The 25,983-nt window shown below is 50.3% G+C and overlaps 3 protein-coding genes across 3 annotated transcripts in view; 1 reads left to right on the top strand and 2 right to left on the bottom strand.

Moving 5' to 3' along the window:
• Nucleotides 1-25,983, top strand: part of rab24 (RAB24, member RAS oncogene family) — a 105,647-nt gene that overhangs the window by 67,689 nt on the left and 11,975 nt on the right. Inside the window, exon 5 of the mRNA XM_083772924.1 lies at nucleotides 14,310-14,377. Within this exon, the coding sequence (XP_083629050.1) occupies nucleotides 14,310-14,377 (68 nt within the window). The remainder of the gene's footprint in view (nucleotides 1-14,309; nucleotides 14,378-25,983) is intronic.
• On the bottom strand, nucleotides 17,235-18,536 carry LOC310871188 (zinc finger protein RFP-like; the record flags this gene model as incomplete). Its single annotated transcript, XM_083782677.1, has 1 exon — nucleotides 17,235-18,536. One exon carries the CDS (start codon nucleotides 18,534-18,536, stop codon nucleotides 17,235-17,237), a length of 1,302 nt encoding a protein of 433 aa, XP_083638803.1.
• LOC310871177 (uncharacterized protein) lies at nucleotides 20,879-25,400 on the bottom strand (the record flags this gene model as incomplete). The annotated part of the gene is made up of 2 exons (XM_083782666.1): nucleotides 20,879-22,209; nucleotides 24,140-25,400. The coding sequence occupies 2 exons, from the start codon at nucleotides 25,398-25,400 to the stop codon at nucleotides 20,879-20,881; spliced, it is 2,592 nt and encodes an 863-aa protein (XP_083638792.1).

Here is a 25,983-nt window from a genome sequence, read left to right as displayed (position 1 = left end):
CTGGGGACCACCACCCTGACTTAGAATCAACCTGGGGACCACCACCCTGACTTAGACTCAACCTGGGGACCACCACCCTGACTTAGACTCAACCTGGGGACCACCACCCTGACTTAGAATCAACCTGGGGACCACCACCCTGACTTAGAATCAACCTGGGGACCACCACCCTGACTTAGACTCAACCTGGGGACCACCACCCTGACTTAGACTCAACCTGGGACCACCACCCTGACTTAGACTCAACCTGGGGACCACCACCCTGACTTAGACTCAACCTGGGGACCACCACCCTGACTTAGACTCAACCTGGGGACCACCACCCTGACTTAGACTCAACCTGGGGACCACCACCCTGACTTAGAATCAACCTGGGGACCACCACCCTGACTTAGACTCAACCTGGGGACCACCACCCTGACTTAGAATCAACCTGGGGACCACCACCCTGACTTAGACTCAACCTGGGGACCACCACCCTGACTTAGACTCAACCTGGGGACCACCACCCTGACTTAGACTCAACCTGGGGACCACCACCCTGACTTAGAATCAACCTGGGGACCACCACCCTGACTATAGAATCAACCTGGGGACCACCACCCTGACTTAGACTCAACCTGGGGACCACCACCCTGACTTAGAATCAACCTGGGGACCACCACCCTGACTATAGAATCAACCAGGGACCACCACCCTGACTTAGAATCAACCTGGGGACCACCACCCTGACTTAGAATCAACCTGGGACCACCACCCTGACTGAGAATCAACCTGGGACCACCACCCTGACTTAGAATCAACCTGGGGACCACCACCCTGACTGAGAATCAACCAGGGACCACCACCCTGGCTGAGAATCAACCTGGGGACCACCACCCTGACTTAGAATCAACCTGGGGACCACCACCCTGACTTAGACTCAACCTGGGGACCACCACCCTGACTTAGACTCAACCTGGGGACCACCACCCTGACTTAGAATCAACCTGGGGACCACCACCCTGACTTAGAATCAACCTGGGGACCACCACCCTGACTTAGAATCAACCTGGGGACCACCACCCTGACTTAGACTCAACCTGGGGACCACCACATTGACTTAGACTCAACCTGGGGACCACCACCCTGACTTAGAATCAACCTGGGGACCACCACCCTGACTTAGACTCAACCTGGGGACCACCACCCTGACTTAGAATCAACCTGGGGACCACCACCCTGACTGAGAATCAACCTGGGGACCACCACCCTGACTTAGAATCAACCTGGGGACCACCACCCTGACTTAGAATCAACCTGGGGACCACCACCCTGACTTAGACTCAACCTGGGGACCACCACCCTGACTTAGACTCAACCTGGGACCACCACCCTGACTTAGACTCAACCTGGGGACCACCACCCTGACTTAGACTCAACCTGGGGACCACCACCCTGACTTAGACTCAACCTGGGGACCACCACCCTGACTTAGACTCAACCTGGGGACCACCACCCTGACTTAGAATCAACCTGGGGACCACCACCCTGACTTAGAATCAACCTGGGACCACCACCCTGACTGAGAATCAACCTGGGACCACCACCCTGACTTAGAATCAACCTGGGGACCACCACCCTGACTGAGAATCAACCAGGGACCACCACCCTGGCTGAGAATCAACCTGGGGACCACCACCCTGACTTAGAATCAACCTGGGGACCACCACCCTGACTTAGACTCAACCTGGGGACCACCACCCTGACTTAGACTCAACCTGGGGACCACCACCCTGACTTAGAATCAACCTGGGGACCACCACCCTGACTTAGAATCAACCTGGGGACCACCACCCTGACTTAGACTCAACCTGGGGACCACCACCCTGACTTAGACTCAACCTGGGGACCACCACCCTGACTTAGACTCAACCTGGGGACCACCACCCTGACTTAGAATCAACCTGGGGACCACCACCCTGACTTAGAATCAACCTGGGACCACCACCCTGACTGAGAATCAACCTGGGACCACCACCCTGACTTAGAATCAACCTGGGGACCACCACCCTGACTGAGAATCAACCAGGGACCACCACCCTGGCTGAGAATCAACCTGGGGACCACCACCCTGACTTAGAATCAACCTGGGGACCACCACCCTGACTTAGACTCAACCTGGGGACCACCACCCTGACTTAGACTCAACCTGGGGACCACCACCCTGACTTAGAATCAACCTGGGGACCACCACCCTGACTTAGAATCAACCTGGGGACCACCACCCTGACTTAGACTCAACCTGGGGACCACCACCCTGACTTAGACTCAACCTGGGACCACCACCCTGACTTAGACTCAACCTGGGGACCACCACCCTGACTTAGACTCAACCTGGGGACCACCACCCTGACTTAGACTCAACCTGGGGACCACCACCCTGACTTAGACTCAACCTGGGGACCACCACCCTGACTTAGAATCAACCTGGGGACCACCACCCTGACTTAGACTCAACCTGGGGACCACCACCCTGACTTAGAATCAACCTGGGGACCACCACCCTGACTTAGACTCAACCTGGGGACCACCACCCTGACTTAGACTCAACCTGGGGACCACCACCCTGACTTAGACTCAACCTGGGGACCACCACCCTGACTTAGAATCAACCTGGGGACCACCACCCTGACTATAGAATCAACCTGGGGACCACCACCCTGACTTAGACTCAACCTGGGGACCACCACCCTGACTTAGAATCAACCTGGGGACCACCACCCTGACTATAGAATCAACCAGGGACCACCACCCTGACTTAGAATCAACCTGGGGACCACCACCCTGACTTAGACTCAACCTGGGGACCACCACCCTGACTTAGACTCAACCTGGGGACCACCACCCTGACTTAGACTCAACCTGGGGACCACCACCCTGACTTAGAATCAACCTGGGGACCACCACCCTGACTATAGAATCAACCTGGGGACCACCACCCTGACTTAGACTCAACCTGGGGACCACCACCCTGACTTAGAATCAACCTGGGGACCACCACCCTGACTATAGAATCAACCTGGGGACCACCACCCTGACTATAGAATCAACCAGGGACCACCACCCTGACTTAGAATCAACCTGGGGACCACCACCCTGACTTAGAATCAACCTGGGACCACCACCCTGACTGAGAATCAACCTGGGACCACCACCCTGACTTAGAATCAACCTGGGGACCACCACCCTGACTGAGAATCAACCAGGGACCACCACCCTGGCTGAGAATCAACCTGGGGACCACCACCCTGACTTAGAATCAACCTGGGGACCACCACCCTGACTTAGACTCAACCTGGGGACCACCACCCTGACTTAGACTCAACCTGGGGACCACCACCCTGACTTAGAATCAACCTGGGGACCACCACCCTGACTTAGAATCAACCTGGGGACCACCACCCTGACTTAGACTCAACCTGGGGACCACCACCCTGACTTAGACTCAACCTGGGACCACCACCCTGACTTAGACTCAACCTGGGGACCACCACCCTGACTTAGACTCAACCTGGGGACCACCACCCTGACTTAGACTCAACCTGGGGACCACCACCCTGACTTAGACTCAACCTGGGGACCACCACCCTGACTTAGAATCAACCTGGGGACCACCACCCTGACTTAGAATCAACCTGGGACCACCACCCTGACTGAGAATCAACCTGGGACCACCACCCTGACTTAGAATCAACCTGGGGACCACCACCCTGACTGAGAATCAACCAGGGACCACCACCCTGGCTGAGAATCAACCTGGGGACCACCACCCTGACTTAGAATCAACCTGGGGACCACCACCCTGACTTAGACTCAACCTGGGGACCACCACCCTGACTTAGAATCAACCTGGGGACCACCACCCTGACTTAGACTCAACCTGGGGACCACCACCCTGACTTAGACTCAACCTGGGACCACCACCCTGACTTAGACTCAACCTGGGGACCACCACCCTGACTTAGACTCAACCTGGGGACCACCACCCTGACTTAGACTCAACCTGGGGACCACCACCCTGACTTAGACTCAACCTGGGGACCACCACCCTGACTTAGAATCAACCTGGGGACCACCACCCTGACTTAGACTCAACCTGGGGACCACCACCCTGACTTAGAATCAACCTGGGGACCACCACCCTGACTTAGACTCAACCTGGGGACCACCACCCTGACTTAGACTCAACCTGGGGACCACCACCCTGACTTAGACTCAACCTGGGGACCACCACCCTGACTTAGAATCAACCTGGGGACCACCACCCTGACTATAGAATCAACCTGGGGACCACCACCCTGACTTAGACTCAACCTGGGGACCACCACCCTGACTTAGAATCAACCTGGGGACCACCACCCTGACTATAGAATCAACCAGGGACCACCACCCTGACTTAGAATCAACCTGGGGACCACCACCCTGACTTAGAATCAACCTGGGACCACCACCCTGACTGAGAATCAACCTGGGACCACCACCCTGACTTAGAATCAACCTGGGGACCACCACCCTGACTGAGAATCAACCAGGGACCACCACCCTGGCTGAGAATCAACCTGGGGACCACCACCCTGACTTAGAATCAACCTGGGGACCACCACCCTGACTTAGACTCAACCTGGGGACCACCACCCTGACTTAGACTCAACCTGGGGACCACCACCCTGACTTAGAATCAACCTGGGGACCACCACCCTGACTTAGAATCAACCTGGGGACCACCACCCTGACTTAGACTCAACCTGGGGACCACCACCCTGACTTAGAATCAACCTGGGGACCACCACCCTGACTTAGAATCAACCTGGGGACCACCACCCTGACTTAGAATCAACCTGGGGACCACCACCCTGACTTAGACTCAACCTGGGGACCACCACATTGACTTAGACTCAACCTGGGGACCACCACCCTGACTTAGAATCAACCTGGGGACCACCACCCTGACTTAGACTCAACCTGGGGACCACCACCCTGACTTAGAATCAACCTGGGGACCACCACCCTGACTGAGAATCAACCTGGGGACCACCACCCTGACTTAGAATCAACCTGGGGACCACCACCCTGACTTAGAATCAACCTGGGGACCACCACCCTGACTTAGACTCAACCTGGGGACCACCACCCTGACTTAGACTCAACCTGGGACCACCACCCTGACTTAGACTCAACCTGGGGACCACCACCCTGACTTAGACTCAACCTGGGGACCACCACCCTGACTTAGACTCAACCTGGGGACCACCACCCTGACTTAGACTCAACCTGGGGACCACCACCCTGACTTAGAATCAACCTGGGGACCACCACCCTGACTTAGAATCAACCTGGGACCACCACCCTGACTGAGAATCAACCTGGGACCACCACCCTGACTTAGAATCAACCTGGGGACCACCACCCTGACTGAGAATCAACCAGGGACCACCACCCTGGCTGAGAATCAACCTGGGGACCACCACCCTGACTTAGAATCAACCTGGGGACCACCACCCTGACTTAGACTCAACCTGGGGACCACCACCCTGACTTAGACTCAACCTGGGGACCACCACCCTGACTTAGAATCAACCTGGGGACCACCACCCTGACTTAGAATCAACCTGGGGACCACCACCCTGACTTAGACTCAACCTGGGGACCACCACCCTGACTTAGACTCAACCTGGGGACCACCACCCTGACTTAGACTCAACCTGGGGACCACCACCCTGACTTAGAATCAACCTGGGGACCACCACCCTGACTTAGAATCAACCTGGGACCACCACCCTGACTGAGAATCAACCTGGGACCACCACCCTGACTTAGAATCAACCTGGGGACCACCACCCTGACTGAGAATCAACCAGGGACCACCACCCTGGCTGAGAATCAACCTGGGGACCACCACCCTGACTTAGAATCAACCTGGGGACCACCACCCTGACTTAGACTCAACCTGGGGACCACCACCCTGACTTAGACTCAACCTGGGGACCACCACCCTGACTTAGAATCAACCTGGGGACCACCACCCTGACTTAGAATCAACCTGGGGACCACCACCCTGACTTAGACTCAACCTGGGGACCACCACCCTGACTTAGACTCAACCTGGGACCACCACCCTGACTTAGACTCAACCTGGGGACCACCACCCTGACTTAGACTCAACCTGGGGACCACCACCCTGACTTAGACTCAACCTGGGGACCACCACCCTGACTTAGACTCAACCTGGGGACCACCACCCTGACTTAGAATCAACCTGGGGACCACCACCCTGACTTAGACTCAACCTGGGGACCACCACCCTGACTTAGAATCAACCTGGGGACCACCACCCTGACTTAGACTCAACCTGGGGACCACCACCCTGACTTAGACTCAACCTGGGGACCACCACCCTGACTTAGACTCAACCTGGGGACCACCACCCTGACTTAGAATCAACCTGGGGACCACCACCCTGACTATAGAATCAACCTGGGGACCACCACCCTGACTTAGACTCAACCTGGGGACCACCACCCTGACTTAGAATCAACCTGGGGACCACCACCCTGACTATAGAATCAACCAGGGACCACCACCCTGACTTAGAATCAACCTGGGGACCACCACCCTGACTTAGAATCAACCTGGGACCACCACCCTGACTGAGAATCAACCTGGGACCACCACCCTGACTTAGAATCAACCTGGGGACCACCACCCTGACTGAGAATCAACCAGGGACCACCACCCTGGCTGAGAATCAACCTGGGGACCACCACCCTGACTTAGAATCAACCTGGGGACCACCACCCTGACTTAGACTCAACCTGGGGACCACCACCCTGACTTAGACTCAACCTGGGGACCACCACCCTGACTTAGAATCAACCTGGGGACCACCACCCTGACTTAGAATCAACCTGGGGACCACCACCCTGACTTAGACTCAACCTGGGGACCACCACCCTGACTTAGAATCAACCTGGGGACCACCACCCTGACTTAGAATCAACCTGGGGACCACCACCCTGACTTAGAATCAACCTGGGGACCACCACCCTGACTTAGACTCAACCTGGGGACCACCACATTGACTTAGACTCAACCTGGGGACCACCACCCTGACTTAGAATCAACCTGGGGACCACCACCCTGACTTAGACTCAACCTGGGGACCACCACCCTGACTTAGAATCAACCTGGGGACCACCACCCTGACTGAGAATCAACCTGGGGACCACCACCCTGACTTAGAATCAACCTGGGGACCACCACCCTGACTGAGAATCAACCTGGGGACCTCCACCCTGACTGAGAATCAACCTGGGGACCACCACCCTGACTTAGAATCAACCTGGGGACCACCACCCTGACTTAGAATCAACCTGGGGACCACCACCCTGACTTAGAATCAACCTGGAGACCACCACCCTGACTTAGAATCAACCTGGGGACCACCACCCTGACTGAGAATCAACCTGGGGACCACCACCCTGACTGAGAATCAACCTGGGGACCACCACCCTGACTTAGAATCAACCTGGGGACCACCACCCTGACTGAGAATCAACCTGGGGACCACCACCCTGACTTAGAATCAACTTGGGGACCACCACCCTGACTTAGAATCAACCTGGGGACCACCACTCTGACTTAGAATCTACCTGGGGACCTCCACCCTGACTTAGAATCAACCTGGGGACCACCACCCTGACTTAGACTCAACCTGGGGACCACCACCCTGACTTAGACTCAACCTGGGGACCACCACCCTGACTTAGAATCAACCTGGGGACCACCACCCTGACTTAGAATCAACCTGGGGACCACCACCCTGACTTAGACTCAACCTGGGGACCACCACCCTGACTTAGAATCAACCTGGGGACCACCACCCTGACTTAGAATCAACCTGGGGACCACCACCCTGACTTAGACTCAACCTGGGGACCACCACCCTGACTTAGAATCAACCTGGGGACCACCACCCTGACTTAGAATCAACCTGGGGACCACCACCCTGACTTAAAATCAACCTGGGGACCACCACCCTGACTTAGACTCAACCTGGGGACCACCACCCTGACTGAGAATCAACCTGGGGACCACCACCCTGACTGAGAATCAACCTGGGGACCACCACCCTGACTTAGACTCAACCAGGGACCACCACCCTGACTTAGAATCAACCTGGGGACCACCACCCTGACTGAGAATCAACCTGGGGACCCCCACCCTGACTTAGAATCAACCTGGGGACCACCACCCTGACTTAGAATCAACCTGGGGACCACCACCCTGACTTAGAATCAACCTGGGGACCACCACCCTGACTTAGACTCAACCTGGGGACCACCACCCTGACTTAGAATCAACCTGGGGACCACCACCCTGACTTAGAATCAACCTGGGGACCACCACCCTGACTGAGAATCAACCTGGGGACCACCACCCTGGGTGAGAATCAACCTGGGGACCACCACCCTGACTTAGAATCAACCTGGGGACCACCACCCTGACTTAGACTCAACCTGGGGACCACCACCCTGACTTAGACTCAACCTGGGACCACCACCCTGACTTAGACTCAACCTGGGGACCACCACCCTGACTTAGACTCAACCTGGGGACCACCACCCTGACTTAGACTCAACCTGGGGACCACCACCCTGACTTAGACTCAACCTGGGGACCACCACCCTGACTTAGAATCAACCTGGGGACCACCACCCTGACTTAGACTCAACCTGGGGACCACCACCCTGACTTAGAATCAACCTGGGGACCACCACCCTGACTTAGACTCAACCTGGGGACCACCACCCTGACTTAGACTCAACCTGGGGACCACCACCCTGACTTAGACTCAACCTGGGGACCACCACCCTGACTTAGAATCAACCTGGGGACCACCACCCTGACTATAGAATCAACCTGGGGACCACCACCCTGACTTAGACTCAACCTGGGGACCACCACCCTGACTTAGAATCAACCTGGGGACCACCACCCTGACTATAGAATCAACCTGGGGACCACCACCCTGACTATAGAATCAACCAGGGACCACCACCCTGACTTAGAATCAACCTGGGGACCACCACCCTGACTTAGAATCAACCTGGGACCACCACCCTGACTGAGAATCAACCTGGGACCACCACCCTGACTTAGAATCAACCTGGGGACCACCACCCTGACTGAGAATCAACCAGGGACCACCACCCTGGCTGAGAATCAACCTGGGGACCACCACCCTGACTTAGAATCAACCTGGGGACCACCACCCTGACTTAGACTCAACCTGGGGACCACCACCCTGACTTAGACTCAACCTGGGGACCACCACCCTGACTTAGAATCAACCTGGGGACCACCACCCTGACTTAGAATCAACCTGGGGACCACCACCCTGACTTAGACTCAACCTGGGGACCACCACCCTGACTTAGAATCAACCTGGGGACCACCACCCTGACTTAGAATCAACCTGGGGACCACCACCCTGACTTAGAATCAACCTGGGGACCACCACCCTGACTTAGACTCAACCTGGGGACCACCACATTGACTTAGACTCAACCTGGGGACCACCACCCTGACTTAGAATCAACCTGGGGACCACCACCCTGACTTAGACTCAACCTGGGGACCACCACCCTGACTTAGAATCAACCTGGGGACCACCACCCTGACTGAGAATCAACCTGGGGACCACCACCCTGACTTAGAATCAACCTGGGGACCACCACCCTGACTGAGAATCAACCTGGGGACCTCCACCCTGACTGAGAATCAACCTGGGGACCACCACCCTGACTTAGAATCAACCTGGGGACCACCACCCTGACTTAGAATCAACCTGGGGACCACCACCCTGACTTAGAATCAACCTGGAGACCACCACCCTGACTTAGAATCAACCTGGGGACCACCACCCTGACTGAGAATCAACCTGGGGACCACCACCCTGACTGAGAATCAACCTGGGGACCACCACCCTGACTTAGAATCAACCTGGGGACCACCACCCTGACTTAGAATCAACCTGGGGACCACCACCCTGACTTAGAATCAACCTGGAGACCACCACCCTGACTTAAAATCAACCTGGGGACCACCACCCTGACTTAGAATCAACCAGGGGACCACCACCCTGACTGAGAATCAACCTGGGGACCACCACCCTGACTTAGAATCAACCTGGGGACCACCACCCTGACTTAGAATCAACCTGGAGACCACCACCCTGACTTAAAATCAACCTGGGGACCACCACCCTGACTTAGAATCAACCTGGGGACCACCACCCTGACTGAGAATCAACCTGGGGACCACCACCCTGACTTAGAATCAACCTGGGGACCACTACCCTGACTTAGAATCAACCTGGGGACCACCACCCTGACTTAGAATCAACCTGGGGACCACCACCCTGACTAAGAATCAACCTGGGGACCACTACCCTGACTTAGAATCAACCTGGGACCACCACCCTGACTGAGAATCAACCTGGGACCTCCACCCTGACTTAGAATCAACCTGGGGACCACCACCCTGACTATAGAATCAACCTGGGGACCACCACCCTGACTTAGAATCAACCTGGGGACCACCACCCTGACTTAGAATCAACCTGGGGACCACCACCCTGACTTAGAATCAACCTGGGGACCACCACCCTGACTATAGAATCAACCTGGGGACCACCACCCTGACTTAGAATCAACCTGGGGACCACCACCCTGACTGAGAATCAACCTGGGGACCACCACCCTGACTTAGACTCAACCTGGGGACCACCACCCTGACTTAGAATCAACCTGGGGACCACCACCCTGACTTAGAATCAACCTGGGGACCACCACCCTGACTTAGAATCAACCTGGGGACCACCACCCTGACTTAGAATCAACCTGGGGACCACCACCCTGACTAAGAATCAACCTGGGGACCACTACCCTGACTTAGAATCAACCTGGGACCACCACCCTGACTGAGAATCAACCTGGGACCACCACCCTGACTTAGAATCAACCAGGGACCACCACCCTGACTTAGAATCAACCTGGGGACCACCACCCTGACTATAGAATCAACCTGGGGACCACCACCCTGACTTAGAATCAACCTGGGGACCACCACCCTGACTTAGAATCAACCTGGGGACCACCACCCTGACTTAGAATCAACCAGGGACCACCACCCTGACTATAGAATCAACCTGGGGACCACCACCCTGACTGAGAATCAACCAGGGACCACCACCCTGACTGAGAATCAACCAGGGACCACCACCCTGACTATAGAATCAACCTGGGGACCACCACCCTGACTTAGAATCAACCAGGGACCACCACCCTGACTTAGAATCAACCTGGGGACCACCACCCTGACTATAGAATCAACCTGGGGACCACCACCCTGACTTAGAATCAACCTGGGGACCACCACCCTGACTTAGAATCAACCAGGGACCACCACCCTGACTATAGAATCAACCTGGGGACCACCACCCTGACTGAGAATCAACCAGGGACCACCACCCTGACTTAGAATCAACCAGGGACCACCACCCTGACTTAGAATCAACCAGGGACCACCACCCTGGCTGAGAATCAACCTGGGGACCACCACCCTGACTGAGAATCAACCTGGGGACCACCACCCTGACTTAGAATCAACCTGGGGACCACCACCCTGGCTGAGAATCAACCAGGGACCACCACCCTGGCTGAGAATCAACCTGGGGACCACCACCCTGACTTAGAATCAACCTGGGGACCACCACCCTGGCTGAGAATCAACCAGGGACCACCACCCTGACTGAGAATCAACCTGGGGACCACCACCCTGACTTAGAATCAACCTGGGGACCACCACCCTGACTTAGAATCAACCTGGGGACCACCACCCTGACTTAGAATCAACCTGGGGACCACCACCCTGACTTAGAATCAACCTGGGGACCACCACCCTGACTTAGAATCAACCTGGGGACCATTATTGTGTTGGGTGGGGATATGGGATAAGATTAGTGCTTTTGTAAGTTAACACTTGCTATGCATCTCATGTGTATACATCCCACTGTTTCTCAACCGTTGACTACTACTGGTAAAATGTCCTAATAATAATGACTTAACCAGACAATCCGGTGCATTTCCCCCTTCTTGAGAATCTTAACTCCCTTTTTCTGTTGAATTTCTTGAACTCCAACTTAAATGACTACATGGATGGACTCATCACAGGTCACCAGGTCATTCAGTTCACGGTTTCTCAACTAGTGGAAAGAACATTTAAAACAAATCAACAAATCCTACATTACTAAATGCATGGTCAGGGACCACATGCAATACCTCCACGGACCACCAGTGGTCCACGGACCACCTGTTGAAAACCCCCATGTGCAGACACTTTCGCTTTTCTGTTTAGCTGTTTATTATCCCATTCTGACCTGAGATCAGATTCTAAAAATGTCTTCTACATCCTTTTTTGACAGTTTTCTGAAAAAAGCTATGTTTCTATGTCAGTCGTTCTTCGATTTTTTCAAAAATATCAGACCTATAAGCATGAGCTTGTAGGTCTGCTATTTTTCAATAGCTAAAGAATAGCATAATGCTAACACCAAAAGGCGTTCCCTCCGCCTAGAATGGGTTGTTATGAGTATGGGTTTGAGTGACACAACAGCAATGAATTGGCATAATGGCAGAACATTGGTGAGGAAAAAGGAAACAAATCGTGATTTGCTACAGCTGTGTGCAAATCAATGTTGTCTCGCACGACACATAGAAAGAAAGTTCACCACAATGCAGCTGTTGTCATGAAAATGAATTAGTAGATAAATGACTGCATGTCACTAGCCCTGAAACGTGACTGCCATGATGATTATCATGACAGTCATGAAGTAACTGCACCCTGTTTTTTGCGCTCGATACATTTACAACTTTTACGTAGTAAAAGTAGTGTCCCACGGTTGTTAGTTAGTAGCAGCGCCAGCGATTAGAATTGCTGCGTCCCGCGTTGTTTAATAAAAAGCATTTTTATCCGAGCTCCCCGGCTACTTTTTTCAAACGGGGTTCGTTTGGGAAATCCACAGTTGCACACCGGGAGCGCACTCGCCTATTAATCTGTATTGGCAGGGCGGTCAGCGTGTCTATATCGAACACACCGAGTGCCACCCTCCTCCCGACCGATAGGGGCGCGTAGTTGAAAGCCAATGGCAAAATAACACCTCGGATAAAAATGCTTTTTATTAAACAACGCGGGATGCAGAAATTCTAATCGCTGGAGCTGCAACTAACTAACACCCGTGGGACAAATTGTGAGTACTTTATATTTCAATTCAGAATGTTTATATGTACGTAAAAGTTGTAAATGTAGCGAGCGCCAAAAACAGGGTGCAGTTAAACCATGACTCTGGTATGAATACGAGAGTCATGAACCATGGCTAGTATATCACATCATCAGATTAATGACTGTATGTCACATCATCAGATTAATGACTGTATGTCACATCATCAGATTAATGACTGTATGTCACATCATCAGATTAATGACTGTATGTCACATCATCAGATTAATGACTGTATGTCACATCATCAGATTAATGACTGTATGTCACATCATCAGATTAATGACTGTATGTCACATCATCAGATTAATGACTGTATGTCACATCATCAGATTAATGACTGTATGTCACATCATCAGATTAATGACTGTATGTCACATCATCAGATTAATGACTGTCACTGATCATAAAAGTAATTTGCCGGGTGTGTCGGTTGCTTTGCCATGTCAAAGACCTCTATGTGTCATTGGATACAAACTGTATGTTTACTTATAGTTATAACACTGTGTTAAAGTTAATGAGTTACTAAAACCACCGTATTCCTCATGGATATGACTGTAGTGTCGTAGTGTGTTAAAGTTAATGAGTTACTAAAACCACCGTATTCCTCATGAATATGACTGTAGTGTCGTAGTGTGTCAGATCTAATCCCCTCCAAACAACCAGTGTGTCATTCTGTGTCTGATGTTTTGTAGATCTGACAGACAGTAGGTAGTGTATAGTGTGTCATTCTGTGTCTGATGTTTTGTAGATCTGACAGACAGACAGTAGGTAGTGTATAGTGTGTCATTCTGTGTCTGATGTTTTGTAGATCTGACAGACAGACAGTAGGTAGTGTATAGTGTGTCATTCTGTGTCTGATGTTTTGTAGATCTGACAGACAGACAGTAGGTAGTGTATAGTGTGTCATTCTGTGTCTGATGTTTTGTAGATCTGACGGACAGCAGCAGTTTCCAGCGTGCACGCTTCTGGGTGAAAGAGCTCCAGAACTGTGAAGAGGTAATTGTCTGTCTGTCTGTCTGTCTGTCTGTCTGTCTGTCTGTCTGTCTGTCTGTCTGTCTGTCTGTCTGTCTGTCTGTCTGTCTGTCTGTCTGTCTGTCTGTCTGTCTGTCTGTCTGTCTGTCTGTCTGTCTGTCTGTCTGTCTGTCTGTCTGTCTGTCTGTCTGTCTGTCTGTCTGTCTGTCTGTCTGTCTGTCTGTCTGTCTGTCTGTCTGTCTGTCTGTCTGTCTGTCTGTCTGTCTGTCTGTCTGTCTGTCTGTCTGTCTGTCTGTCTGTCTGTCTGTCTGTCTGTCTGTCTGTCTGTCTGTCTGTCTGTCTGTCTGTCTGTCTGTCTGTCTGTCTGTCTGTCTGTCTGTCTGTCTGTCTGTCTGTCTGTCTGTCTGTCTGTCTGTCTGTCTGTCTGTCTGTCTGTCTGTCTGTCTGTCTGTCTGTCTGTCTGTCTGTCTGTCTGTCTGTCTGTCTGTCTGTCTGTCTGTCTGTCTGTCTGTCTGTCTGTCTGTCTGTCTGTCTGTCTGTCTGTCTGTCTGTCTGTCTGTCTGTCTGTCTGTCTGTCTGTCTGTCTGTCTGTCTGTCTGTCTGTCTGTCTGTCTGTCTGTCTGTCTGTCTGTCTGTCTGTCTGTCTGTCTGTCTGTCTGTCTGTCTGTCTGTCTGTCTGTCTGTCTGTCTGTCTGTCTGTCTGTCTGTCTGTCTGTCTGTCTGTCTGTCTGTCTGTCTGTCTGTCTGTCTGTCTGTCTGTCTGTCTGTCTGTCTGTCTGTCTGTCTGTCTGTCTGTCTGTCTGTCTGTCTGTCTGTCTGTCTGTCTGTCTGTCTGTCTGTCTGTCTGTCTGTCTGTCTGTCTGTCTGTCTGTCTGTCTGTCTGTCTGTCTGTCTGTCTGTCTGTCTGTCTGTCTGTCTGTCTGTCTGTCTGTCTGTCTGTCTGTCTGTCTGTCTGTCTGTCTGTCTGTCTGTCTGTCTGTCTGTCTGTCTGTCTGTCTGTCTGTCTGTCTGTCTGTCTGTCTGTCTGTCTGTCTGTCTGTCTGTCTGTCTGTCTGTCTGTCTGTCTGTCTGTCTGTCTGTCTGTCAGAGTATATATGAATAGAGAAGACACCCGAGTTCTCCTCCCGTCCACTTGCATTAAGTTGCTCAAAAGCGCATGAGGCGATTTCACTCCTCCTTCCTGGTAGGAACAGAGTGCATTCTGGGACGGATTGCAATGGTGAGTGGCCCCCAAACACATGAACGCGCTGCCGTTGAACGCGCACGAGTGTGCGTCCGTCGTGAACGTGTACAATGATAGTCAACGGACAGCGCGTTCATGTGTTTGGGGCCAGGCTGCAATACCTTCATTCGGCCACTATGTCCATTTCGCCTCAGGGTTTCCTCTGGGTGCCTTCTCTATAAATATATATACTCTAAGGTCTGTCTCCACTACCATTGAAATAATGTGTTTTTCAGTTGCTTCGTATCGATATATTCTGTGCATTCAATTCTTATTTTAAACTTGGTGTCAGTGAAAAAGGAACAAACACAACTTTTTATTTCAGGGAAACCGCAACGTTTGGGCCTTCATCAGGCTATCTTTATGAACACAAATGAGAAAGCATCCTTTTTGTAGGCTGTCTGACCTAATGGTAAAACCAAGCAATGACATCACTCACTTAAGGTGACAGGTGTCAAACTTGGTGTCAGTAAAAAGGAACATCACAGGTGCAGCACAGGGGGGGCAGTCAGACAGATATTTAACCAGGGGGGCAGTCAGACAGATATTTAACCAGGGGGGCAGTCAGACAGATATTTAACCAGGGGGGCAGTCAGACAGATATTTAACCAGGGGGGCAGTCAGACAGATATTTAACCAGGGGGGCAGTCAGACAGATATTTAACCAGGGGGGCAGTCAGACAGATATTTAACCAGGGGGGCAGTCAGACAGATATTTAACCAGGGGGGCAGTCAGACAGATATTTAACCAGGGGGGCAGTCAGGCAGATATTTAACCAGGGGGGCAGTCAGGCAGATATTTAACCAGGGGGGCAGTCAGACAGATATTTAACCAGGGGGGCAGTCAGACAGATATTTCGTGAAGCCACTAACTTCCTGAAAGTTCATATAATGGCCTGTTGTGGCGCTGTCATTGGGTCTCCATAGAGGTCCATGTATTTGGGCCCAACTTCACCTAGACTGTATTACCTTTTTTTTTTTTTTTTTATCCCACGATTTTGTAACCCAGTTTTCTTTTCGCCCAGTGCCAATTATCTAATGTAATCCTGGGCGCTACACTTCCACGGTGACCTCATGCCTCCTTCTATGCATGAGGAGTCTGCTTCTTTTCACCTGACAGAGGGGGATTTCCCCGGCCGGACTTAGCGCGTGGAAGGGACACGTTATTCCGACCAGTTCCTTTCCCCTCCATCAGGCTGGCCAGGGGGAGGTAGTTTTAGAGACCAGGATTACGGAATGTTTTTTGTGAGGGTACCTACCCTAGGGGACACGGGGAGAACATGCAAACTCCACACAGAAAGGCCCTTTCGCCTGGAAAATTATGGTCCCATTAATTAAAAGAATGACCATAAAGTCGCGTATGTTCTGAGGGGCGTGGCTACCGTTACAGTCTATGATCGGGAGCCACCCCCCGTTCGAGTCAAAATAGAAACCAACGTAGAAGAAGGGGGGGAAGTCCCGCCTCGTTGTCTGGGCCAGCCAATTGGCCAGCTGGGCCCAAACGGATCTAGAAAGATGGCGATTTACAATTCAAGGACTGACAGGCTTCATCTTGTTGTTTTTATATGTAACGCCGCGTGAAGCCCATTTTAACTCTGAAGGTTCAGTGGAGATCTTCAACTACTGGCCTGATTTTTCAATCAACTGCCAAAATTAGTATTAGTCTGTGTGATTGACAGGAGAGATAATCAGAGGAGCATCATCATCATCATAACTAGGACAAGGACAGAAGAATGGAAAGAGTCTCTCAGTGAAGGAGCAGCCCGTGAAGGAGTAGAGGAGAACTCTGGTCTCCACGTCATAAAAGGAGACCAGACCCTCCTCATAGTCCACAAACACTCCCACTTTCTGGAGCTTCTCTCTTACAGGGAGGATGACATCAGGGTCAGCAGCAGCGTAGTACTCATTTCCGTTCCACAACCCTATAGTCCAGTAACCATCGTTGGGTTTCAGTCTGATGTCTCCCTTCCTGTCGATGGACTCTCTGGCCACTCCTACATCCCACTCAGTCTTCCCTCCAACCTGAAGCTCATAGTAAAACCTTCCTGAGGAGAATCCTTGTTTTCCTAAGACACGGGCCCATTTAGAGAATCTCTTAGTGTTGTCAGGGAGATTCTTCCTCACGTTTCCACGACTCACTTGTTTTCCATCCTCAGACAGGATGAGGAGGGGATGTGCTGTATCAGGGTCCAGAGATACATCCACCTCATATTGCTGGATCCTCCTCAGCTCAGCATCACACAGCTGCTTCTTCATCTCTTGACCGAGTGTCTTCTCCAGCTGAGACACAGCTGTCCTCAATGTGTCCACATGTGAAGACTGATGGACTTTGACCTTTGTCCAGTCCTTGGTGGGTCTCCACTCTGTGTTGATGGATGTGAAGTTCTGAAGGAGGTGGTCTTCAGAGTGTGAGATCTGTGTCAGCTCAGAGATTCTCTTCTCTAACTGAGTGACTTCCTGTTTCAGATCTCCAATGAAGCCTTCAGCCTGTTTCTCTGTTGTTTTCTGCTTCTCTTCAACCACACCAATGAGCTCAGCCTGGCTTCTCTCAACACAGCTGATCAGATCGCTGTAGACCTGCAAACTGACGGCTATGACTGCATCTTCATCTTTCCTGCTGAGCTCTACTGAGCGTTTGACCTCCTGAATCTTCTCTTGTCTCTCCTGGATCATCTGCTGAACTTCAGCCTCGGTCTTTGCTTCATATCCTTCTTTCAACTTGTGGTACCTGAACTGTTGAACCATCTCAGAAACAAAAGTATTGACATATAGTTTTCGTCTGTTATTGAAGGTTTCTTGACACAGTGGACACTTGCACACATCACTAGTGTCCCAGTAACGTGTGATACAGGCTTTGCAGTAGTTGTGTCCACACGGAGTGCTGACCGGATCAGTGAACACCTCCATACAGATGGAACACAGGAAGTGCTCTTCCGACAGGAGACCGCTGGCGGACGCCATTTCTACAACTGCTGAGAATAAAAGTGTTCGGGCTTTACGGGATCCTTCTCTCAGTCGTTCTCACTTCGGACTAACGACCCCACATCGCGTCATCGGCTTTTAAGCTGAGCTTTGTCGAATCTTACGTCATCGCACGTGACGTCAGTCCTTCCCAAACGTGGAGTTCCACAGGGCTCTAAACCGGGGACCTCCACATGCTAACTCTCTGATCTGACATTGTGTGTCTTTTTGGCAGAGCGCCACCCAAACATGCATCTTGTCCACCCAATGAAAAGTTATGGGAGATATTTATTTTCTGCCTGTTTACTGTTGGTCAAAGAAGGAGAAGGTAGATCAGGTCATGGGTAACTAAACCGATATGATGATGGCATCGTTACTTGCGTGAGCGGAGCACGTACTGTTCGGCCAATCAGGGATTGTGTATTTTTGGTGACTTAACTATGGTAAAATGTGTTCTTCTGGATCGGACTAGTGAAGAAACACGGGGAAGGTTTCTAGATGAATGCTTTTTAATTTAATCTCGTAATCCCGTTGGACAATATAGCTATTCACAAGATGATCTCCTTCTGGCACAGATTGGGTGAAACATTGTGTGTCTCGTAGCGTTTTCGGTTAACTGTAGGGCCGGTCGACAGCAGGACAAGATGTTATAGTCTAGATCATTTAACATGTCTTTCAACGAGCTCTGGCACCCTCTAGTGGCAGCTGTTGCGGCGGTTTAAAGGCCGCCGCGAGGAGCTAAACATGAGAGTAAAGAGACGCTTGTATGACGCGCACGCAATGATTTCAGGTCCATTCCAGCTGTAAGTTTGACCGATAATTAAACAGTGTGTCTCTCTCTTAGCGTTCTGTAGGGCCAGTTGTCAGCAGGACAAGGTGTTATATTCTAGATGTATTCTAGATAATTAAACATTGTGTCTCTGGTAGTGTTGAGGTGTATTCTAGATAATTAAACAGTGTGTCTCTGGTAGCGTTGAGGTGTATTCTAGATAATTAAACAGTGCGTCTCTGGTAGCGTTGAGGTGTATTCTAGATAATTAAACAGTGTGTCTCTGGTAGCGTTGAGGTGTATTCTAGATAATTAAACAGTGTGTCTCTGGTAGCGTTGAGGTGTATTCTAGATAATTAAACAGTGTGTCTCTGGTAGCGTTGAGGTGTATTCTAGATAATTAAACAGTGTGTCTCTGGTAGCGTTGAGGTGTATTCTAGATAATTAAACAGTGTGTCTCTGGTAGCGTTGAGGTGTATTCTAGATAATTAAACATTGTGTTCCTGGTAGCGTTGAGTGTATTCAAGATAATTAAACAGTGTGTCTCTGGTAGCGTTGAGGTGTATTCTAGATAATTAAACATTGTGTTCCTGGTAGCGTTGTGGTGTATTCTAGATAATTAAACAGTGTGTCTCTGGTAGCGTTGAGGTGTATTCTAGATAATTAAACATTGTGTTCCTGGTAGCGTTGAGGTGTATTCTAGATAATTAAACATTGTGTCTCTGGTAGCGTTGAGGTGTATTCTAGATAATTAAACAGTGTGTCTCTGGTAGTGTTGAGGTGTATTCTAGATAATTAAACAGTGTGTCTCTGGTAGCGTTGAGGTGTATTCTAGATAATTAAACAGTGTGTCTCTGATAGCGTTGATGTGTATTCTAGATAATTAAACAGTGTGTCTCTGATAGCGTTGAGGTGTAATTCTACTATCTTCAACTACTGGCCTGCAAAATGAACACATTTCACAGCTTTATGTCAATACAATGCATGTGCAAGGAGCATTTAACAGTTGGATGATGTTGACAGTTGACTTTTCAATAATTTGATTGTTCAATCAATCAACTGATTTTTTTATCAACTGCCAAAATTAGTATTAGTCTATGTGATTGACAGGAGAGATAGAGATAGAGATATGCTTTATTAGTCTCCCGAGGAAGACATTAGTCTTAGACAAAGGGCCCGCATGCAAGCGTAGCCCTTATGTCCATGTCGGCGGTGGCTCAGGGGTAGAGTGCCTGGATGGTAACCGTAAGGTTGCCAGTTCGAACCCGGGCTCCCCCAGAGTTACTGTCGAAGTGTCCTTGAGCAAGACACTGAACCCCTAATTGCTCCCGATGTGCTAGTTGGTGCCTTGCATGGTTTCCGCTGCCATCGGTGTATGAATGTGTGTGTGAATGGGTGAATGTAATGCACCATCTCTGTAAAGCGCCTTGGATAAAGGCGCTATATAAATGCACCATTTACCATTTATGTCGCCACAGTGCAGCACCAAATACATCTTTCTTGCATCATAGAAAAAAAGAAAAAGAGGCAAGATAGGGGTGGGGGGGGGGGGGGGTGGAGACATCACATCACATTACAGTTGCATTGGGGGTGAGGGGTTGGATTTTTGGATGATCAGAGGAGCAGAGTTTCTACCACCATCATTAACACACGGACCGAAGACTGGAAAGAGTCTCTCAGTGAAGGAGCAGCCCGTGAAGGAGTAGAGGAGAACTCTGGTCTCCACGTCATAAAAGGAGACCAGACTCTCCTCATAGTCCACAAACACTCCCACTGTCTGGACCTTCTCTCTTACAGGGAGGCGGACACGAGGGTCAGCAGCAGCCTTGTACTCATTTCCGTTCCACAACCCTATAGTCCAGTAACCATCGTTGGGTTTCAGTGTGATGTCTCCCTTCCTGTCGATGGACTCTCTGGCCACTCCTACACCCCACCTAGTCTTCCCTCCAACCTGAACCTCGTAGTAAAACCTTCCTGAGGAGAATCCTTGTTTTCCTAAGACACGGGCAGCTTTAGAGAATCTCTTAGTGTTGTCAGGGAGATTCTTCCTTACGTTTCCACAACTCACTTGTTTTCCATCCTCAGACAGGATGAGGCCGGGATGTGCTGTATCAGGGTCCAGAGATACATCCACCTCATATTGCTGGATCCTCCTCAGCTCAGCGTCACACAGCTGCTTCTTCATCTCTTGACCGAGTGTCTTCTCCAGCTGAGACACAGCTGTCCTCAATGTGTCCACATGTGAAGACTGATGGACATTGACCTTTGTCCAGTCCTTGGTGGGTCTCCACTCTGTGTTGATGGATTTGGAGTTCTGGAGGAGGTGGAGGTGGTCCTCAGTGTGTGAGATCTGGTTCAGCTCAGAGATTCTCTTCTCTAACTGAGTGACTTCCTGTTTCAGATCTTCAATGAAGCCTTCAGCCTGTTTCTCTGCTGTTTTCTGCTTCTCTTCAACCACATCAATGAGCTCAGCCTGGCTTCTCTCAACACAGCTGATCAGATCGCTGTAGACCTGCACACTGACGGCTATGACTGCATCTGCATCTTTCCTGATGAGCTCTACTGAGCGTTTGACCTCCTGAATCTTCTCTTGTCTCTCCTGGATCATCTGCTGAACTTCAGCCTCAGTCTTTGCTTCATATCCTTCTTTCAACTTGTGGTTCCTGAACTGTTGAACCATCTCAGAAACAAAAGTATTGACAGATAGTTTTGGTCTGTTATTGAAGGTTTCTTGACACAGTGGACACCTGCACACATCACTAGTGTCCCAGTAACGTGTGATGCAGGCTTTGCAGTAGTTGTGTCCACATGGAGTGCTGACCGGATCAGTGAACACCTCCATACAGATGGAACACAGGAAGTGCTCTTCAGACAGAAGACGGCTGTCGGACGCCATTTCTACAACTGCTGAGAATAAAAGTGAAAGAGTTCGGGGTGTACGGGATCCCTTCTCTCAGTCGTTCTCGCTTCGGACTAACGACCCCACATCGCGTCATCGGCTTTTAAGCTGAGCTTCGTCGAATCTTACGTCATCGCACGTGACGTCAGTCCTTCCCAAACGTGGAGTTCCACAGGGCTCTAAACCGGGGACCTCCACATGCTAACTCTCTGATCTGACATTGTGTGTCTTTTTGGCAGAGCGCCACCCAAACATGCATCTTGTCCACCCAATCAAAGGTTATGGGAGATATTTATTTTCAGCCTGTTAAATGTTGGTCAAAGAAGGAGAAGGTAGATCAGGTCATGGGTAACTAAACCGATATGATGATGGCATCGTTACTTGCGCGAGCAGAGCACGTACTGTTCGGCCAATCAGGGATTGTGTATCTTTGGTGACTTAACTATGGTAAAATGTGTTCTTCTGGATCGGACTAGTGAAGAAACACGGGAAGGTTTCTAGATGAATGCTTTTTAATTTAATCTCGTAATCCCGTTGGACAATATAGCTATTCACAAGATGGTCTCCTTCTGGCACAGATTGGGTGAAACATTGTGTGTCTCGTAGCGTTTTGGGTTAACTGTAGGGCCGGTTGACAGCAGGACAAGATGTTATAGTCTAGATCATTTAACATGTTCTTTCAACCAGCTCTGGCACCCTCTAGTGGCAGCTGTTGCGGCGGTTTAAAGGCAGCCGCGAGGAGCTAAACATGAGAGTAAAGAGACGCTTGTATGACGCGCACGCAATGATTTCAGGTCCATTCCAGCTGTAAGTTTGACCGATAATTAAACAGTGTGTCTCTCTCTTAGCGTTCTGTAGGGCCAGTTGTCAGCAGGACAAGGTGTTATATTCTAGATGTATTCTAGATAATGAAACAGTGTGTCTCTGGTAGCATTGAGGTGTATTCTAGATAATTAAACAGTGTGTCTCTGGTAGCATTGAGGTGTATTCTAGATAATTAAACAGTGTGTCTCTGGTAGCGTTGAGGTGTATTCTAGATAATTAAACAGTGTGTCTCTGGTAGTGTTGAGGTGTATTCTAGATAATTAAACCGTGTGTCTCTGGTAGCGTTGAGGTGTATTCTAGATAATTAAACAGTGTGTCTCTGGTAGCATTGAGGTGTATTCTAGATAATTAAACAGTGTGTCTCTGGTAGCGTTGAGGTGTATTCTAGATAATTAAACAGTGTGTCTCTGGTAGTGTTGAGGTGTATTCTAGATAATTAAACCGTGTGTCTCTGGTAGCGTTGAGGTGTATTCTAGATAATTATACAGTGTGTCTCTGGTAGCGTTGAGGTGTATTCTAGATAATTAAACAGTGTGTCTCTGGTAGCGTTGAGGTGTATTCTAGATAATTAAACAGTGTGTCTCTGGTAGCGTTGAGGTGTAATTCTACTATCTTCAACTACTGGCCTGCAAAATGAACACATTTCACAGCTTTATGTCAATACAATACATGTGCAAGGAGCATTTAACAGTTGGATGATGTTGACAGTTGACTTTTCAATAATTTGATTGTTCAATCAATCGACTGATTTTTCAATCAACTGCCAAAATTAGTATTAGTCTATGTGATTGACAGGAGAGATAGAGATATGCTTTATTAGTCTCCCGAGGAAGACATTTGTCTTAGACAAAGGGCCCGCATGCAAGCGTAGCCCTTATGTCCATGTCGCCACAGTGCAGCGCCAAATACATCTTTCTTGCATCATAGAAAAAAAGAAAAAGAGGCAAGATAGGGGTGGGGTGGGGGGGGGGGGGAGCATAGAATGGGTGAGGGGTATTGACAGAGAGGGAGGGGGCGGGGGGGGGGGTGGTGGAGACATCACATCACATTACAGTTGCATTGGGGGTGAGGGGTTGGATTTTTGGATGATCAGAGGAGCAGAGTTTCTACCACCATCATTAACACATGGACCGAAGACTGGAAAGAGTCTCTCAGTGAAGGAGCAGCCCGTGAAGGAGTAGAGGAGAACTCTGGTCTCCACGTCATAAAAGGAGACCAGACCCTCCTCATAGTCCACAAACACTCCCACCTTCTGGACCTTCTCTCTTACAGGGAGGTCGACAGCAGTGTCAGCGGCAGCCTGGTACTCATCTCCATACCACAACCCTATAGTCCAGTAACCATCGTTGGGTTTCAGTGTGATGTCTCCCTTCCTGTTGATGGACTCTCTGGCCACTCCTACATCCCACTCAGTCTTCCCTCCAACCTGAACCTCATAGTAAAACCTTCCTGAGGAGAATCCTTGTTTTCCTAAGACACAGGGACATATAGAGAATCTCTCAGTGTTGTCAGGGAGATTCTTCCTTACGTTTCCACAACTCACTTGTTTTCCATCCTCAGACAGGATGAGGCCGGGATGTGCTGTATCAGGTTCCAGAGTTACATCCACCTCATATTGCTGGATCCTCCTCAGCTCATCATCACACAGCTGCTTCTTCATCTCTTGACCGAGTGTCTTCTCCAGCTGAGACACAGCTGTCCTCAATGTGTCCACATGTGAAGACTGATGGACTTTGACCTTTGTCCAGTCCTTGGAGGGTCTCCACTCTGTGTTGATGGATGTGAAGTTCTGAAGGAGGTGGAGGTGGTCTTCAGAGTGTGAGATCTGTTTCAGCTCAGATATTCTCTTCTCTAACTGAGTGACTTCCTGTTTCAGATCTTCAATGAAGCCTTCAGCCTGTTTCTCTGTTGTTTTCTGCTTCTCTTCAACCACACCAATGAGCTCAGCCTGGCTTCTCTCAACACAGCTGATCAGAGCGGTGAAGACCTGCACACCGACGGCTATGACTGCATCTGCATCTTTCCTGATGAGCTCTACTGAGCGTTTGACCTCCTGAATCTTCTCTCGTCTCTCCTGGATCATCTGCTGAACTTCATCCTCGATCTTTGCTTCATATCCTTCTTTCAACTTGTGGTACCTGAACTGTTGAACCATCTCAGAAACAAAAGTATTGACATATAGTTTTCGTCTGTTATTGAAGGTTTCTTGACACAGTGGACACCTGCACACATCACTAGTGTCCCAGTAACGTGTGATACAGGCTTTGCAGTAGTTGTGTCCACATGGAGTGCTGACCGGATCAGTGAACACCTCCATACAGATGGAACACAGGAAGTGCTCTTCCGACAGGAGACCGCTGGCGGACGCCATTTCTACAACTGCTGAGAATAAGTGAAAGAGTTCGGGGTGTACGGGATCCCTTCTCTCAGTCGTTCTCGCTTCGGACTAACGACCCCACATCGCGTCATCAGCTTTTAAGCTGAGCTTCGTCGAATCTTACGTCATCGCACGTGACGTCAGTCCTTCCCAAACGTGGAGTTCCACAGGGCTCTAAACCGGGGACCTCCACATGCTAACTCTCTGATCTGACATTGTGTGTCTTTTTGGCAGAGCGCCACCCAAACATGCATCTTGTCCACCCAATGAAAAGTTATGGGAGATATTTATTTTCTGCCTGTTTACTGTTGGTCAAAGAAGGAGAAGGTAGATCAGGTCATGGGTAACTAAACCGATATGATGATGGCATCGTTACTTGCGTGAGCGGAGCACGTACTGTTCGGCCAATCAGGGATTGTGTATTTTTGGTGACTTAACTATGGTAAAATGTGTTCTTCTGGATCGGACTAGTGAAGAAACACGGGGAAGGTTTCTAGATTAATGCTTTTTAATTTAATCTCGTAATCCCGTTGGACAATATAGCTATTCACAAGATGGTCTCCTTCTGGCACAGATT

This window comes from Protomyctophum parallelum (genome assembly GCF_964188405.1).
Source record: "Protomyctophum parallelum genome assembly, chromosome: 1".
In the NCBI taxonomy this organism is placed as follows: Eukaryota; Metazoa; Chordata; class Actinopteri; order Myctophiformes; family Myctophidae; genus Protomyctophum; species Protomyctophum parallelum.
Note: the sequence above shows the minus strand (reverse complement) of the source record. Positions and strands in the feature narration are given on the sequence as shown.